This window comes from Hipposideros armiger, unplaced genomic scaffold, assembly GCF_001890085.2.
Source record: "Hipposideros armiger isolate ML-2016 unplaced genomic scaffold, ASM189008v1 scaffold_226, whole genome shotgun sequence".
In the NCBI taxonomy this organism is placed as follows: domain Eukaryota; kingdom Metazoa; phylum Chordata; class Mammalia; order Chiroptera; family Hipposideridae; genus Hipposideros; species Hipposideros armiger.
In genome coordinates, this window is record NW_017731576.1 from 2,166,236 (window position 1) to 2,183,573 (window position 17,338).

The window sequence follows — 17,338 nt, forward strand, 5'->3', positions numbered from 1 at the left end:
CTGGCTGCTGGCCGCTCACGCTGGCTGCGGGCTGCACACAGTAGCCCATGGCAACCCACTGCCGCAGGGGCTGCAGCCTACACCATCGCCTGCGACTCACAGCAGCCCAGCTCCAGGTTGAGCTGTTGTTCACCATCTTAGCTGTGGAGGGCAGTGTCACTGGCCCTCATGTGGGATCCGAACTGGGGCCCTCTGGTGTCCCAAACCAGTTCTTAACCATCGCGCCACTCGGCCGGCCCTGCATTCTTTTTATTGTTCCTTAGGTCTCTAATAAATGTTTGTGGAACTAGTTATCTTGTTCCAGGGTCAGGCTCTCCTTACCCCCACTTCTCCACCTTTTCCTCCTTCTACTTCCTTATATGCCTTCCACTGTTGGTGGCTCTTGGAGTACTCTGTCTACCCCGATTTCCTAACTGGGAAGGTTGATAGAATAGAGGTTTTCTCATGGGGTGAAGGGACAAAACCTGTCCTCCTGGTCCTCCTTTGAGCACTCCTTGCTTACTGACTTTGTCTATGATGACATCACTGAATTATTTTTGTTGCGTTTTAGGGGAAGCTAACGGCCCGAGAGCGGATCAGTCTCTTGCTGGACCCTGACAGTTTTGTTGAGAGCGACATGTTTGTGGAACACAGATGTTCAGATTTTGGAATGGATGCTGATAAGAATAAGGTATCTGTTCACAATGGTGGTGTGAGCCTCCAAGTTGGACTTTCCAGCTGTGTCTCTGCTGGCCTACCCACTAGACTAATGAAATCTTTCTGGAACTCAGGATACATTGAAAATTTTTCAAGTTTGGGGCCCTGGAATGCAAAAGTGCCTCTGGAGAAGCACTGCTGGGGCCTTCAGGTTCCCCCACTTACTTTTGTCTGTGAACAAAGGAATGTTAGTGGACTGCTCATAACTTGTGCAGTGGGACTCTGGTCCCAGTTCCCAGGGCTCTGGTTGTGGGTTCATAGTTTTTGCAGGTATAGAATAACAAACATGGAAGGAAAGGTGAGAATGTCTTTTAGTTTCATTCTGGTCTAAGCACCAGAGACCTCTAAAGGCTGACCACTTACTTGCCTATTTTAATATACTTTAAGTTTATGCCTTTGGGTTTTTTGAGATCAGAGTCACTGACACTTCTTCCTTCAGTTGGGTGTTCTCCATGAGTGCACAGAGTTCTTTGGACTCACTTTTGGTCAGTGTTCTTCAGCATAAATGCTGTTTGTGATCAAAGATTTGTAAAGTTGACACCAAACCAGCTGGCTCCATTTGAGCCATTATTATATTTTATATCCCAGTGATTACTAGGATTTCAAGTAAAATGATGGCTTTGCCTCTTTAAGGTTTGGGGGTGAAGTGTGGGTCTTTGTAGAAGTTGCCATGTTTCTTGAAGTGTCCTTCTTCCTGTGAGTGTTTGGTGGTAGCAGCCCTAGATTAGGGTCTCGATTATTCTGCTTTTAGGGAGGAGGATGAGGCCTAAGACTCTGGTGCCCTCATTTCTGTTGATGAAGCAGCAGACCAGTGCTTGTTATTGCAGAACTGAGGGGGGATGGGAAGATTCCTTCAGGTTCCTAATTCATATTGAATTTTAAGAAATTTGGGTGGTGGTTTTTTTTTTTGGGGGGGTGTTTTTTATTGGGGCATAATGGCTAAATTCATTAACAGGAGTGTTTGTGTTTTTTAACCTTTATTTATTTTTAATTTTTCTGGTAGTTTCCTGGAGACAGTGTGGTCACTGGACGGGGCCGAATCAATGGAAGATTGGTTTATGTCTTCAGTCAGGTATTTCTTAACTCCAGTAGGTGGAGTTTCCCTTGAGGGCAGAGCCAGGAGCAAAATATGTGAGCCAGGAGCCTTGGGGTATGAAAACTTGCATGTAGTTTGGGGCAGAGGAGGGATTTACTTATTTCAGTGCATATGTCCACAGTATTATACTCCGTGTTTTTTCTTAGGGAGAAAGAATCCTTAGTCTGTTTGAGGGAAGATCACAGGGCAGTAGTCATGTAAGTCCCAGGAACCAGGAATTTATTCTGAGTGAGATTCCTCTTGGCAGGTTGGATATGTGCCTTGAGGGCAGCCGGACCTGAGAGACCTTGATGCAGCCTGGGCGAGGGGACTTGACTCTCAGAACCTTAGGCCTCTGTGTTTTGGGCTTTCATGAAAATGTTCAAACAAGTTTTATCAGGCTGCATCAAAATAGTTTCTTTATACAGAGACCATAGGAGAATGTAGTGGGCAGAATAATGGCCCCCAAAGATATCCAAGTGCTAATCCCCGAAACATGTGAATATGTCACCTTACATGGCAAAGAGGAATTAAACTTTCAGATGGAACTAATGTTGCCAATCAGCTGACCTTAAAATAGAGTAACATGGGTTATTCAGGTGGGCCCAATGTAATAACAAGTGTCCTTAAAAGTGGAAGAGAGAGGCAGAGGAGGAGGTCAGACTGATGTGATGTGAGAAGGACATGGCCTGCAGTTGCTGGTTTAGGGGATGAAGAAAGAGGGGTCACGAGCCAAGGAATGCAGATGGCCTTTAAAAGCTGGAAAAGGTGAGAAAACAAATTCTCCCCTGGAGCCTCCAGAAAGGAGCCCAGTCTTGCTAATCTTGTTTTTAGCTCAGTGAGACCCATGCAGAATTTTTAAATTGTGGAACTGTTAAGGTAATACATTTGTGTTGTTTCAAGCCACTGAATTTGTGGTAATTTGTTATAGCAGCAATAGAAAACGAACACAAAGAACATGTATGCTATTTTGGGTTTGACTTTTCTTTTCCCCTCCTGAGAGGTAAAAATATGTATATAATTCTAAGTACAGTAAAACCTTGGATTGCGAGTAACGTGGTTTGTGAGTGTTCCGCAAGATGAGCAAGCATCTCTAATACATTTTAACGTGGTAAACGAGCAATGTCTTGCAATACGAATAGTTTGTTTCCAGAACGAATTATGCTTGCAAACCAAGGTATTACTGTATTTAGTTCCTTTAACAGACCTAAAGTTATAGAGCTTGTTTAGGAACCTAAAATGTTTTCTGGGTTTGATATTAACATAATTATGCTTGGTTAATTTTAAATTGATTTTATTTAGACACTACTTATTTGCTAATTGAACTACCTTTGAAATGTTTTAAAACCCTGATAAATGGGGTCTACCAAATGCTTAAATGGACGGAATCATCATTTTTTTTTTTTTTTTGTAATTTATGAGAGCTAGGCAAACACTTGTACAGATGGAACCGTAAATAAGGTAGCTAGAACAGAGAAAGTTGTGCTTTCCGGACACAGTGTTTCTCCTAACTATTAAGTAGATACAACAATTCACTGAATTGATGCTTCTGAGCACTCCTTATGCCTATGAGGTAAGGTGGATGTAAGGGGGAGGAAGAGATAACTGAGCCAGCTCTTGCCCTGAACACGCTAATCATTTTGTAGATAGAATGGGGAGGAACAGCAATGACTACAGTATAGATGGGGCTGGAGAGTTTCCGGGCAGGTACTGTGTGGGCTCAGGACAAGGGAAGATCACATCCACGATTGAGAAGAGCTTTAGGGAAAATGAGGCATTTGAAATAGGCCCCGGAGGATACTGAAGGTGAGGAGTGATGCGCCAGCTGTTTTGGTAGTGCTCTCCAAAGTGTTAACATCTGCAGGCCTTTTTCCTGTGGAGCTTCTGTTCTTCCCGAGAAGCAGCTTTAGTCTCTTGCCTGGTAATTGGCTGTAGGTGTGTTTTAGGGGGAGGGGAGTAAGGGGAAGGAAGGGGCCAGTGCTGGCTCATCATTTAGTTTACAGGCTCCTCATCTCACCTGTTTTCAGCTTCACTTTTGCCTTCTTTAGTGGCTGGTGATTGTGAATCCAGAGTGTTCTGCAAGATGAGCAAGCATTTCAGAGGATTGTGAATCCTCTGGTTTAAGTTTTTGTAGAGAATAAACCTTCTCCTCTCATGGTAAAGGACCCCTGTGGGGTCTAATTGCTTCTAACACAGACTTTCTATCTGTATTTTTCCCCTCCTCACTCCCCACTTTCTAGGGCTCCTGAATTGTCCCCTCCTTGCGGTTACTCTTGCTGCAGGTGTATAGGCTTCTATTTGCTCTAAGTCTGATATTCTTCTGCTTTCATTTCCCCTCAGATTTGTTCAGTGTCTCTTCTGCTGTTTTCCTTTTTTGTCCTCATGCTGAATCTGTTTTTAATTTCCCACTGTCTTTCGGAGGAGGTTTTAGAAAGGAGGTCATTCCTACAAGAAGTCCTTTACATCAGAAGGTAATGAAAAGTTATAAGCAAGAGGAAGCAGTGAGGGCTCCAATTCACTTTTTTCACCTCCCTTGTCAAGACTGCAAATGTTTCCTAGTAATAGAAATGCCCCACTGTTTGACATCTGTAGAATCTGATTTTTGGGCGAATTCTGCATGAAAAATTTTCCTTTCCTCAGAGCTACAAATCATTTTTATAGAATAAAGACTAGGTGTTTTGCTCTTGACAATACATGAACTCCCTTTAAGATATTTTATTCAATATTCTATGGAATAATTTATATATCAGACTTTTTTCTAATTCTTTAAACTTCTGAAAATCCTTAAAAACTATGAATTTTCTATTTCTTCCTATTGACTCTTCATCTCTTGCTAGTTTCCATATTTGTTTATTTAATTGTTTTCTTTTTAGGATTTTACAGTTTTTGGAGGCAGTCTGTCGGGAGCACATGCCCAAAAGATTTGCAAAGTAAGTATTTAATAGTGACAACAAACCCAGTATTTTCATCAGCCACATAGTGTATATTGAGTATCTTTGGGGCACAAGACACTGAGCTGGGTATGTAGGGTGGAGTAGAGGTGTGCAAGATATGGTGCAGACTTGAAGGTGTCTTCAGTCCAGGGCAGGAGCTCTTAACATTTTTTGTACCATGAATCCCTTTGGCAGGCTTGTGACGCCTGGACCCTCAGTTTTTACATGGCTTAAAATGAAATATGTAGTACTACAAAAGATTAAAAATATTTTTAAAAAATCACATTTGTATATGTGCTTCCATGTTCATGCATTAAATAACAAGATTTAGCAGTGGATCTGAACTGCTACAATTTCAGATAGACATGAATGAAAATGACATTTCAAGATATTTGCAACAAGTTTGATGTGACACATATCTGTGGCTTTTATTAATGACAAAGTCACAGGTATTTCTAATATTTCTGTGGGTTTTTTTTTTTTTGCCTGTATTTATAACTGAAGTAAATTCTAAAGATCAGCTAGAGTTAATAAAGACAAAGATGTAAGTATTTTCCCATCCAAGTTCTTGGACTCCCTGAATGTATTTACAGATGCCTTGGGGTTCTGAGGACCCCAGGTAAGGATCCCACAGTCTAGGTGGAGAGTCCAGTTGCTAAAAAATAAAGAGCAGTACAAGGATTACACAATGGTATTTTAAAAACACTGCTAGAGATGAGATGCTCTGGAAATGAATGAAAGATCATATTTGGAGAATTTTGGAGTTAAAGGTAGAGTTGATTGTTAGTAGCTGGAAGGGGCTTCTCTGTGTGTCATGGAACACCTGGATTCTAGACATGGTCCTGCACGTATATTACTCCTGAGACTTTGGGCCAATCACCTACCTTTTAAACCTTCTAATTTTTCTCTTTTCACTGTCTCTGTTTTGATCATTAAATGAGATGATGGAAGTGAAAGTGCTTTGTAGACTTTTAAGGGCGGTTAGGAATGTTGATACGAGGAAAATCTGTCTCATTAGAGGTAAAAGCCGGCCTGGGCCTGGCCTCAAGTTAATTACTTTCATGAAAATACTTCTTTGCCATTCTGTCCACTGTTAGCTCTTTCAAAAGAGTAACCAGGAACAGAACTGGCTGCGGGAAAATACTAGTCATATGCCACTTAATGATGGGGATATGTTCTGAGAAATGCATCATTAGGTGATTTCGTTGTTGTGCACTTACATAAACCTATCTGGTATAGCCTTTCACACACCTAGGCTACAGGTAAAAGCCCATTCCTCCTAGGCTACAAGCCTGCATAGCATGTTAATGTACAAAACAACACGAGATTAAATTAAGCACAAGAGAAAATGATGCATTTAAGAGATGCAGTAAGGACAGGATGTATGAGGCTGCTGCTGGAGTAACACAACATACTGTTTTACAGCAAACTTTTAGTAAGTGGAATGAGTACATGCTAAAATAATGATAAAAACTATAGTAAATACATACACCAGGGACACAGTCATTTATTATCAAGTACTATGTACTGTATATGCTATACTTTTACGAGTATGATTGGCAGCGCAGTAGATTTATTTACACCAGCATCACCACAAAAACATGAGTTATGTGTTGTGCTACTACTTTACGAGTATGACATCACTAAACAATAGGAATTTTTCAGCTCCATTATAATCTTACGGGACCACTGTCAGATATTGGTCCATCGTTGACTGAAATGTCCTTATGTGGTATATGACTGTATAGCCTGGGCCTGTGGCTCTAGAAATGGTTGCCATGAGCAGTCTTATCCCCTGCTAATAGGAAGTGCTTTGGCTCTTGGATGTTTGGGGGTGGGGTGGGGCTTTATTTATCCCTTTAAATATCTGGTTCTCAATCATCATGGGGAATGAAGCCAGTATTACTCCTGTTGTAAAATGTGCACTCAGGACATTTTCCAGAAAACATTATGATGCTTTGTACAGGCTGTTTTTGATAACAGGTTTAGTTGTCTCACAAAAGATTTCTCTGCTGTCTCAGATCATGGACCAAGCCATGACTGTGGGGGCTCCAGTGATTGGACTGAATGACTCTGGGGGAGCACGGATCCAAGAGGGAGTAGAGTCGTTGGCTGGCTATGCAGACATCTTTCTGGTGAGAACCTGGTCAATAGAGTATAGAGAGTAAAAAAGTACAGAGCTTAGTTCTGTAAGCTCTGTTCTTGTCAGAGCTCTCCCATCTGTCATTGTTCTTTGCCCCATTGTCTCTGTTCTGTGGCTCCTTTCTGTGTAACCGGGGGTGGCATGAAGGGTAGATGAAAAGCTAGAGAAAGTAGGTGGGGAGGGTTTTTGTTTTTTTTCTCATGGAAGGCCACTCATAGGGGAAAACAAAGATCATAAGTTGCGTAAACGTTTTTCTTTTTTTTAAAAGTAGGATAAGGGAATATAAAAGGTTGAAATGAACTGATTTGTTAGAATTAGGAGTTTTTTATAAAATGCATTTCTTTTTTCTTTTTTCTTTTCTGGTTAAAACACAAAAGATCATTATACAAAAGATCTTATTACAAAAAATATTATAAAAAAAGATCTTATTACAAAAAAGAAATCACCCCAAATCCTATCATTTAGAAATATTGGTGAACATATTTTCCAGATAATCTTTCTGTTTACTTAGACTAAAAGAGGAAGAAATGAAAAACACAAAAGTAAATTTAATTCATTTTTTGAAGTAGGAAGTATATTGTGAGAGGTACAGAAATGGATATTGGGGTAAGGGAGAGAGATAACTGCCAGAAGGAAACTCGAGAAAAGGGACAGATCAGCATTTCCAGGGAGGGGAGGAAAGGGAGAAGGAAGGAAAGAGACAGGCAGACATTGTTTATAATCAGGGCAGCTGTTGTTGTCGTCCCCGGGCCTGCAGGCTTGTGAGGGTTTGTATCCTTGGCTACTGCCCTTGATGATCAGTCAGAAAAATGTGTGTTTACTTTGTGTAAGATACTCTGCTAGTTGTAGGAGCCCTTGTGTTAGTTGAGAAGCCACTTTGTAGATCTTAAACCTACTTTTTACTCTTTAAACTTGAGCTCCAGGGATAAGCCACTGGGGAGAATTAGTTTTTTGGGTGACTTTGGCTAGAACAGTTTAGGCCTGAAAGGTGTACACTGGCCCCTATACTGGAAGTCATGCCTGTGGTAGAAACGAAGGAAAGAAAGAGTGGCCCTATGAGAAGTGGCAGTAAGCCATCACATTTTAGAGCTTCTCAAGATTTTAGAACATTTTCTAGTCTAATAGGTCTTTATGAGTAGAGGCTGGAGCGGTTGGGTTTTGTTTTCAAGGGATAGGCTTTAAGATCTGCATTGCTTAGTTAATTGCTTACTAATGCTGCTTGCCATGTCTACACCTCCACCCACTCCCTCCTGCCTATATTGTTATTATTTTTTAACTATTTTGATGTAATTTCAAACTTCATAGAAAAGTGTAAAAATAGTACAAAGAACTCTGTTAGTTACCCAGATTCACCTGTTGTTTACATTTTGCCCATTTAATTTATCATTCTCTCTCCATATGTACATACTTGCATGTTTTTCTGAGAGTAAATTGGGGTAAATTTGATAGTAAATTGGAGATTATGCCTCCTTTATCTCTTAAATCCTTCATTGTGTGGTTCCTAAGAATAAGGACATTCTTTTGTACAACCAGGGTACAATAATTAAAAATAAGAGAACTTAACATTGATTCGTCAGTATTATTCTTATCCATGGCTCTTATTCTGATTTCATCAAATGATCCTAATAAAGCCCTCTATAGCTTCCTTCCACCCCCTCACCCCCCACCTCCCAGGATCCCATCCAGGGTTAAGTACTGCCTTTTAGTTACTGTATCTTTTTTATCTCCTTTAACCTGGAGCAGTTCCTCAGATTTTTTTTTTGTCCTCCATGACCTTGACATTTTAAAAAACAACTTTATTGCGGTATAATTTGCAAACCATAAAATCTATTTATTGTAAACATATAATTCAGTGATTTTTAATAAGTTTATAGTTGTGTAACTATCACCACAGTCCAGCTTCAGAACCTTTCTTTCCAAAAATACCCCCCTGATTTTTTTGCAGTGAGTTCCTGCCCAGCCCTAGGCAACCACTGATCAGCTTTCTGTCTCTAGTTTTTGTATCTGACTCCACTTAGCATAATATTTGCTGCTGTTCAGTCATATTATATTGTGTATTAGTGATTCATTCTTATTTATTGCTAAATAATATATATGGACATAATCATCAGGGAAATGTAAATAAAAACCATAATGAGATACCACTTTACACCTGGCAGAATGGCTATTATTAAAAAAATCAAATGTTGACGAGGATGTGGAGAAAAGGGAACCCTTGTGCACTGTTGGTAGGATTGTAAATTGGTGCAGCAAGTATGGAAAAACTGTATGGAGATTCCTCAAAAAATTAAAAATAGAACTACCATATGACCCAGCAATTCCACTTCTGGGTATTAATCCGAAGAAACAAAAACACTAATTCAAAAAGATAATGCACCCCAATGTTTATTGTAGCATTATTGGGTTGTCGGAAAAGTCATGACACATTTTTGCAACAAAAAACATAGAAAAATACATCATGACTTTCCCGACAACCCAATATTTACAGTAGTCAAGATAGGGAAGCAATCTAGGTGTCCATTGATTGATGAATGGATATAGAAGGTGTGGTGTATATTTACATATATGAGTATATGCAATGGAATACTACTTAGCAATAAAGAATGAAATGTTGCCATTTGCGACAACATGGATAGAATAGACCTAGAGGTTATTATGCTAAGTGAAATAAGTCAGAGAAAGACAAATACTGTATGATTTCACTTATATTTGGAATCTAAAAAACAAAACAAATGGACAAACAAAACAAAACAGACTCAGAAAAAGAACAAACTGATGTTTGCCCGAGGTGGGTGGAGTGTGGAAGGATGGTCGAAAAAGGTGAAGAGGACTAAAAAATATTTGATAGAATTCACTAGTGGAAAAAAAGGAGCTCCAAGGAGCTGTACAAAATTAAAACTTTTATAGAAAAAGGGAACAGTAACAAGTTATACTAGGCAAAAAAGTGAATTGATTATTGAAAAGTTACTTTAGGGAATGGCAGGGGTCTATCAGGCAGATTACCTAACTAGTGCTGGTCAGGTAGAAAAAAAAAAGTAAAATAAGGAATTATTACAAGTCACTGGACACACTTACAAGAGGATAAACTCAAGAATGGATGGTATGAACAATAAAGCCAGGATCAAATATTATAAACTATAAATTAAAAGGGGTTGGGGGATGGGTAGATTGGCAAGGTAGAAAAATGTTTTACCATCTCTATGGAGGAGACATAATACCTCTCTGTGGACAGTTGCATTATAACCATATCTGCACAATCAATATTGTTCAAGAGTATGTGATTACAAATTTATACAATGCAATAATGATACTCGTGAAACAAAAGTGTTGCTATGAATATTTGTTTATAATTTTTTGTGTGGACATGTTTTCATAACCATAGATACCTAAGAGTGGGTATCTTATAAGAGTTGGGTCTTATAAGTTTTAAGAAACTGCCAAATTTTTTTCCAAAATGATTGTACCATTTTACATTACCGCAAGCAATGTATTGAGGGTTTCAGGTTCTCCACAACCTTGCCAACTCTTAGTATTGTCAGTCTTTTTCGTCATAGTCATTTTAGTGATATCTCACTGGTTTTAATTTGCATTTCCCTGCTTACTAATCATGTAGAGCATGTTTTCTTATACATGTTAGTCATTTGTATATCTTCTTTGCTGAAATGTCTAATTCAGATCTTTTGTTCATTTTGTAATTGGATTTTAGTTTTAAGACTTTATATTTCCAGATACAAGTCCTTGATTAGATATATCATTTGCAAGTATTTTCTCCCAATCTGTGGCTTGCCTTTTTATTTCTTAATGGTGGCATTTGAAGTGCAAAAGTGTAAAAATTTTAAGTCCATTTTATCAAATTTTTTTCTCTTGTGAATCATACTTTTATTGTCATGTATAAGAACTCTGCCCAATACAAAGTCATGAAAATTTTGTCCAATGTTTTTTTTTTTCCAGAGTTTTATAGGTTTGGCTCTCTTATATTAGGTCTGTGATCCATTTTGAGTTAATTTTTGCATATGGTGTGAGGTCAGGGTCTAAATTCATCCTTGTCCTACTACCATTTGTTGACACGACTACTCTTTCCTCCTTGAATTGTTGGGGCACTTTGGAAAATCAATTGACCATACATAAAAGTAAGGGTTTATTTCTGGACTCAATTCTTTTCTATTGATCTATATACTTATCCTTGCATCACAAACACACTGTCGTGGTTACTATAACTTTCTAGTAGTTTTGAAATTGGGTAAAGTTCTCCAACTTTGTTCTTTTTAAAAATTACTTTGGGAGTGGCCGGGCGGCTCAGTTGGTTAGAGTGTGTGCTCTGAACAACAAGGTTGTCTGTTCGATTCCCACATGGGCCAGTGAGCTGCGCCCTCTGCAACTAGATTGAAGGACAGCAACTTGACTTGGAGCTGATGAGTCCTGGGAAAAACATACTATTCCCCAATAAAGTTAAAAAAAAAATTGTCATCACTAATAGAACAGAGATAAAATAAATAATTAAATATCAGTAGAAGGAAAACATGTCTATATCCATACAATAAAAACTTTTAAAAAATAAATAAAAATTGTTTTGGCTTTTCTGGGTCCTTTACATTTTCATGTAAATTTTTGCATCAGCTGTCAACTGACAGAAATGCCTGCTGAGATTTGGTAGGACCTGTATTGAGTCTGTAGATCAATTTGGCAAGAGTTTATATTTTAACGAACTGAGTTTTCCACGCCTTATAGATGGAATATCTCTCCATGTATTCAGGTTGTCTTTATCTCAGCAATATTTTGTAATTTTTAGCGTACATGTCTTACACTTATTTTGTTATACCTATTTTATTATTTTTGATACTATTAAGAATGGAATTGTTTTGCTAACTTCCTTTTTGGGTTTTTCTTTGCAAGTGTACAGAAATACAGTTGATTTTTATGTATCAATCCTAATATCCTGCAGCCTTGCCAAACTTTTTATTAGCTCTAATATTTTTAATGTGTGGATTCCTATGTACTTGATCATGCCTTCTGCAAATAGATGGTTTTACTTGTTTCTTTCTCATCTGGATGCCTTTTATTTCTTTTTTTTTTTGATTAATTGCTTTTGTTAGAACGGGTCGGCAGCTTGCGAGGCAGATGCGGCTCTTTGGGTACGTACATGTGGCTCTGAAGTAAAATTGAAAATGAAAATAAAACTATCATAGTTTCATTTATAAAACTTTTAAAGGATATTATTCACATAATGGTGATATCATTTGTTTTATGGCTCTCAAATAATTTTTAAATTGTTGTGAGGGACAGGATTGGCTCTTTTGTCTGAAAAGTTTGCCGACCCCTGGGCTAGAACATGCAGTATAATGTTGAATAGAAGTGGTGAGAATGGACGTCCTTGTCTTGTTCCTGAACTTAGGGAAAGCAGTCATTCTTTTACCATTAAGTATGATGTTAACTGAGTTTTTTTTAGGTGCCCTTTATCAAGTTGAGGAAGTTCCCTTCTACTTCTTGTTTGTTGAGTGTTTTTTTATCATGAAGGAGTGTTTAATTTTGTCCAAGGCTTTTTCTGTATAAATAAGATAATGTTTTTTTGTCTTTTTGTCCTTTATTCTTTTATTATGGTATATTACATTAATTGATTTTTTCAATGTTAAGCCAACTTTGTATTCCTATGATAAATCCAACTTGGTCATGGTGTGTCATCCTTTTTATAAGTTGCTGGGTTTTGTTTGCTAGTATTTTGTTGAGTATTATTGAGTCTATATTAATAAGAGATATTTGTTTTGCTGATGTGAATTTTTTCCCCAGCTTCATTGAGTCTTGTTTTTTTTCTGGTTTTGGTATCCTAATTATATGGCTTCATGGAATGATTTGGAAGTGTTGCTGGCTCTTCCACTTTTTGGGAAGAACTTGTATAGGATTGACATTAACTCTTTAAATGTTCAGTAAAATTCATCAGCGAAGCAGTCTGGACCTTGTGACTGGCTTGTTACATTTTGTGTATGTCCTCAAGGTTCATCCATGTTGTAGCATGTGATAGGATTCCTACCTTTTTTTTTTTTTAAAGATTTTTATTGGGGAATTGGGGGGATGGGAACAGTGCTGGGGAATTGGGGAAAGGGGAACAGACAAGTTGCTGTCGTTTTGTTCTTCAATCTAGTTGTGGAGGATGTTGCTTCACCTGCCCAAGTTGGCACCATCATTGCGCTCTTCCCGGGCGAGGCAGATCAGTCGCCGGCTTCTGGACGGCCGCTCACTGCGGCTGCTGGCCGCTCACGCTGGCTGCTGGCCACACACGGTAGCCCATGGCAATCCACTGCCACAGGGACTGCAGCCCACGCCATCGCCGGCGACTCATGGCAGCCCAGCTCCAGGTTGAGCTGTTGTTCAGCATCTTAGCTGTGGAGGGCAGTGTCACTGGCCCTCATATGTGGGATCCGAACCGGGGCCCTCTGGCATCCCAAGCGAGTTCTTAACCATCGCGCCACTCGGCCGGCCCGATTCCTACCTTTTTAAGGATGAATAATATTCCATTGTAAGTGCATACTATATTTTGTTTATCCATTTATCCATTGTTGAGCATTTGTGTTATTTCCACATTTTAGCTATTGTAAGTTATGTTGCTGTGAACACTGGTATACACATATCTCTTTGAGATCCTGCTTTACATTCTTTCGGTATATTTCCAGAAGTAGAATTTCTGGATCACATGATAATTTAAAATTTTTTGAGGAACCCCCATACTGTTTTCCACAGTGGCTATGCCATTTTACATTCCCACTAACAGTGCACAAGGGTTCCCATTTTTGCACATCCTCACCTACACTACTTGTTTTCTGTTTTTTTTTTATAGTAGCCATCCTAATGCATATAATGTTGTGTCTCATTTTAGTTTTGATTTTGCGTTTCCCTAATTAGTGATGTTGAACTGGAAGGGGAGGGGCTTGCAACAATGGAGGGAAATGTAACAGTGGCCACCCACCTCCCTAACTGCACCTCTGAGATCGGGATCAGAAATCTAAGATCAGAACACAGATCCCTGATATTTGAAGGAGAGGGTCCTATTTGCCTACCCTGCCTCCTGAAAGCTCTATGTAAACTGCTCCACGAACACATGCACAGTCCATGCCTTAAGGCTGGGAGTGGGGGGTGGGTAGCTGCAACTGTGCTAAGAGTTGAAATTGACCGAAGTTAACCACAATTTACCCTCCAAATTTCCCCCTGCAAGTTGCAAATCTTCAATAGACTCAGTAGAGTCCCAAAAAGTTATATAATCAGACAGATAATGCCAATGCAGTTGTTTTCAAGGTGGGGAGACAGATTCCTGGTGCTTCCGACTGCGCCATCTTCCCAGAATCCTCTCTCTATAGGCGCCTTTTTGTACTGTTCTGAGCTATGTCGTATGATTCATAGAGATTGGTCGCAGAGCCAAGGCAGGGCTAAAAGTGGACATTCTTCTTTTAAGCTGATGGGACTCACAGGAAGGAAGAAGTTGGGGAGTTGGGCAAGGAGTCATTGGGCCCTGAGCTTGCCTTGCCCAGGAGATGGACTGAGGCTTGGTCCTTCACAACACCTTTGTCTTTATGGAGCCTTTCTGGCTCCTGCTACTGACCTCTTCCTCATATGCCCTGTCTTGGAGTGGGCCGACATTGAGGACTCAGAGAAAAGCAGCATCTGTCTCTTACCCTCTGCGTAGGGTGTGAAGGGGCAGGAAATGGAGGTCATGGCTGCAGCATAAGTGTTGGCCCTGGGTATTCTTCCTAAGGTTTTTTTGTTTTTGTTTTTTAAGATTTTATTGGAGAATTGGGGGAGGGGAACAGCGCTGGGGAATTGGGGTGAGGGGAACAGACAAGTTGCTGTTGGTTTGTTCTTCAGTCTAGTTGTGGAGGACGTTGCTTCACTGGCCCATGTTGGTATTATCATTGCGCTCTTCCCAGGTGAGGCGGATCGGTTGCCCATCTCTGGACGGCCACTCATGGCGGCTGCTGGCCACTCACGCTGGCTGCTAGCTACACACGGTAGCCCATGGCAGCCCACTGTAGCAGGGGCTGCAGCCTACGCCATCGCCAGCGACCCACGGCAGCCCCCATGGCAGCCCAGCCCCAGGTCAAGCTGCCATTCAGCATCTTAGCTGTGGAGGGCAGTGTCACTGGCCCTCATATGTGGAATCCGAACCAGGGCCCTCTGCATCCCAAGCCAGTTCTTAACCAGCGCGCCACTCGGCTGGCCCTGCCTAAGGTTTTTATTTAGTCTTTCAGACAGCTTTGTGCAGACGGGTGCGAGGCCTGAAGTGTATTTGGAGCTGGGGTGAGAGTAGTAGGGTTCTTCACGAGCTCATGCACTGGTGGAACTTTTGGGGGACTACTGCCAAGGAAGGGAGAGTATTATGCCCCAGAAAGTATTATGCCAACCATCCCACCAGTTATGGGGAGAAACTGCATGTATAGTTCTGGAAGAAACTATACTGATAGGTCTCTTGCCTCCAGGATAGAATTTCTGTGAGTAAAAGCCAAATGTAATTTTATTGTTGCCTTGTCTTTCTGCAGATAATGCCTTGAACACCTGTGTAACCAGATACCTTTACCTTTTTCTTTTGGCAGAGGAACGTCATGGCATCCGGAGTCATCCCTCAGATTTCTCTGATCATGGGCCCATGTGCTGGTGGGGCTGTCTACTCCCCGGCCCTAACAGACTTCACGTTCATGGTAAAGGTAAGAAAGAAAGACCTGTTTCTACTGCCCTTTGAGAGTTGTGCAGTACCTCACCTACAATAAAAATAATTCCTGACCCAGATCTGGGTTGTTATCTGCCTTCTCATTGGCTTTCAGCTTAGTGATGATAAGGTCTTAGTGGAAAGAAGGTTTTGGCATGAAATCTGTAGCTTGTGGGGGTTCAGTGGCAGAATGTGCTTGTGTACTTCATTGGTGGGTGATTTTACTTGTTGATCTGAATTGCAAATGATTCGCAAGTAATCAAAGGACCCTGTCCTCTGCCCAGACAGATTATTGTTTACTGAATCCTATTCAAAAAGTTTCTCATGGAAGACTTTTCTATAATTTTCTTTATTGAGAAATTGTTTCTTATGTCCCATGTGTATATCTTTAGCTGTTTGCCATTTTATTACATTTTGTCTATGATGATAATGATAAATCTGATTTCCAACTTCATTTTGAAAAGTGGATATCTTTATAACATGATTTGAAGGAATGATATTTTTAAATGATTTTTAGAACTGATATACACCTGAAACTGATACAATGTTGTATGTTATATACATACAGCACGATGCTTTAACCAGCTGAGCTAACTGATCACCCGTTAGCCATATTTTTAATAAAAATCTTTGAAATATGAGTTTTAAATGAAGCTTACTTGAATTTGTACTCTTCTGTTAGTGACAGATTGAAAGCAACCTAAATGTTCCACAACAGGAATGGGTGTTAAAAATTAAGATGACCACATATCTTACTTGCTATTGAGTTAATATGAGGTCTTTATATATTTTGGATATTAACCCCTTATCAGATACATGATTTGCAGATATTTTTCTCTCATTTGGTAGGTTGCCTTTTCATTTTGTTATTTCTTTTGCTGTGCAGAAGCTTTTTAGTTTCATGTAGTCCCACTTACTAATTTTTGCTTTTGTTGCTTGTGCTTTTGGTGTCATATCCCTAAAATTGTTGCCAAGACCAGTGTAAAGAAATATTTCCCCTATGTTTTCTTCTAGGAGTTTTACAGTTTTAGGTATTTAAGTCTTTAATTCATTTTGAGTTAATTTTTCTGAATGGTGAAAGATAGGGGTCCCATTGCATTCTTCCTCTGTGGTTATCCAGTTTTTCCAGCATCTCCTATTGAAGAGACTCTCTTCCCCATTGAGCATTCTGGCTCCCTTGACAAATGTAGGGTGACTGTATATGTGAGGGTGTATTTCTGGGCTCTTGATTTCTGGGCTATTTCTGTTCCATTGGTCTGTGTGTCTATTTTTATGCCAGAACCATACTGCTTTGATTGCTATAGCTTTGTAGTATAGATTGAAATCAAAGCGTTGTGTTTCCAGCTTTCTCAGGGTTGCTTTGGCTATTTGTTGGGTCTTTTGTGGTTCCACACAAATTTTATAGGTGGTTTTTTTCTGTTTTTGTCAAAAATGCCATTGCACTGAATTTATAGATGGCTTTGGGTTGTATGGTCATTTTAACAATATTAACTCTTAACCCATGAACCTGAGATCTCTTCCCATTTATTTGTGTCTTCTTCAGTGTCTTTCATCAGAGTCTTATAGTTTTCAGTGTACAGATTTTTCACCTCTTTGGTTAAATTTATTCCTAAGTATTTTGTTGTGTTTGATGCTATTGTGAATGGGTGGATTTTATTTCTTTTTCACATATTTTGTTAATAGTATATGTAAATGCAACTGATTTCTCTACGTTGATTTTTTTTTTTAAAGATTTTTATTGGGGAATTGGGGGATGGGAACAGTGCTGGGGAATTGGGGGAAGGGGAACAGACAAGTTGCTG

General features: G+C 39.6%; 1 protein-coding gene across 1 annotated transcript in view; it reads left to right on the top strand.

The window, feature by feature from the left end:
• Positions 1-17,338, top strand: part of PCCB (propionyl-CoA carboxylase subunit beta) — a 55,655-nt gene that overhangs the window by 3,457 nt on the left and 34,860 nt on the right. Inside the window, exons 2-6 of the mRNA XM_019654596.1 lie at positions 551-670; positions 1,700-1,768; positions 4,645-4,701; positions 6,726-6,839; positions 15,424-15,534. Coding sequence (XP_019510141.1) covers positions 551-670; positions 1,700-1,768; positions 4,645-4,701; positions 6,726-6,839; positions 15,424-15,534 — 471 coding nt within the window. The remainder of the gene's footprint in view (positions 1-550; positions 671-1,699; positions 1,769-4,644; positions 4,702-6,725; positions 6,840-15,423; positions 15,535-17,338) is intronic.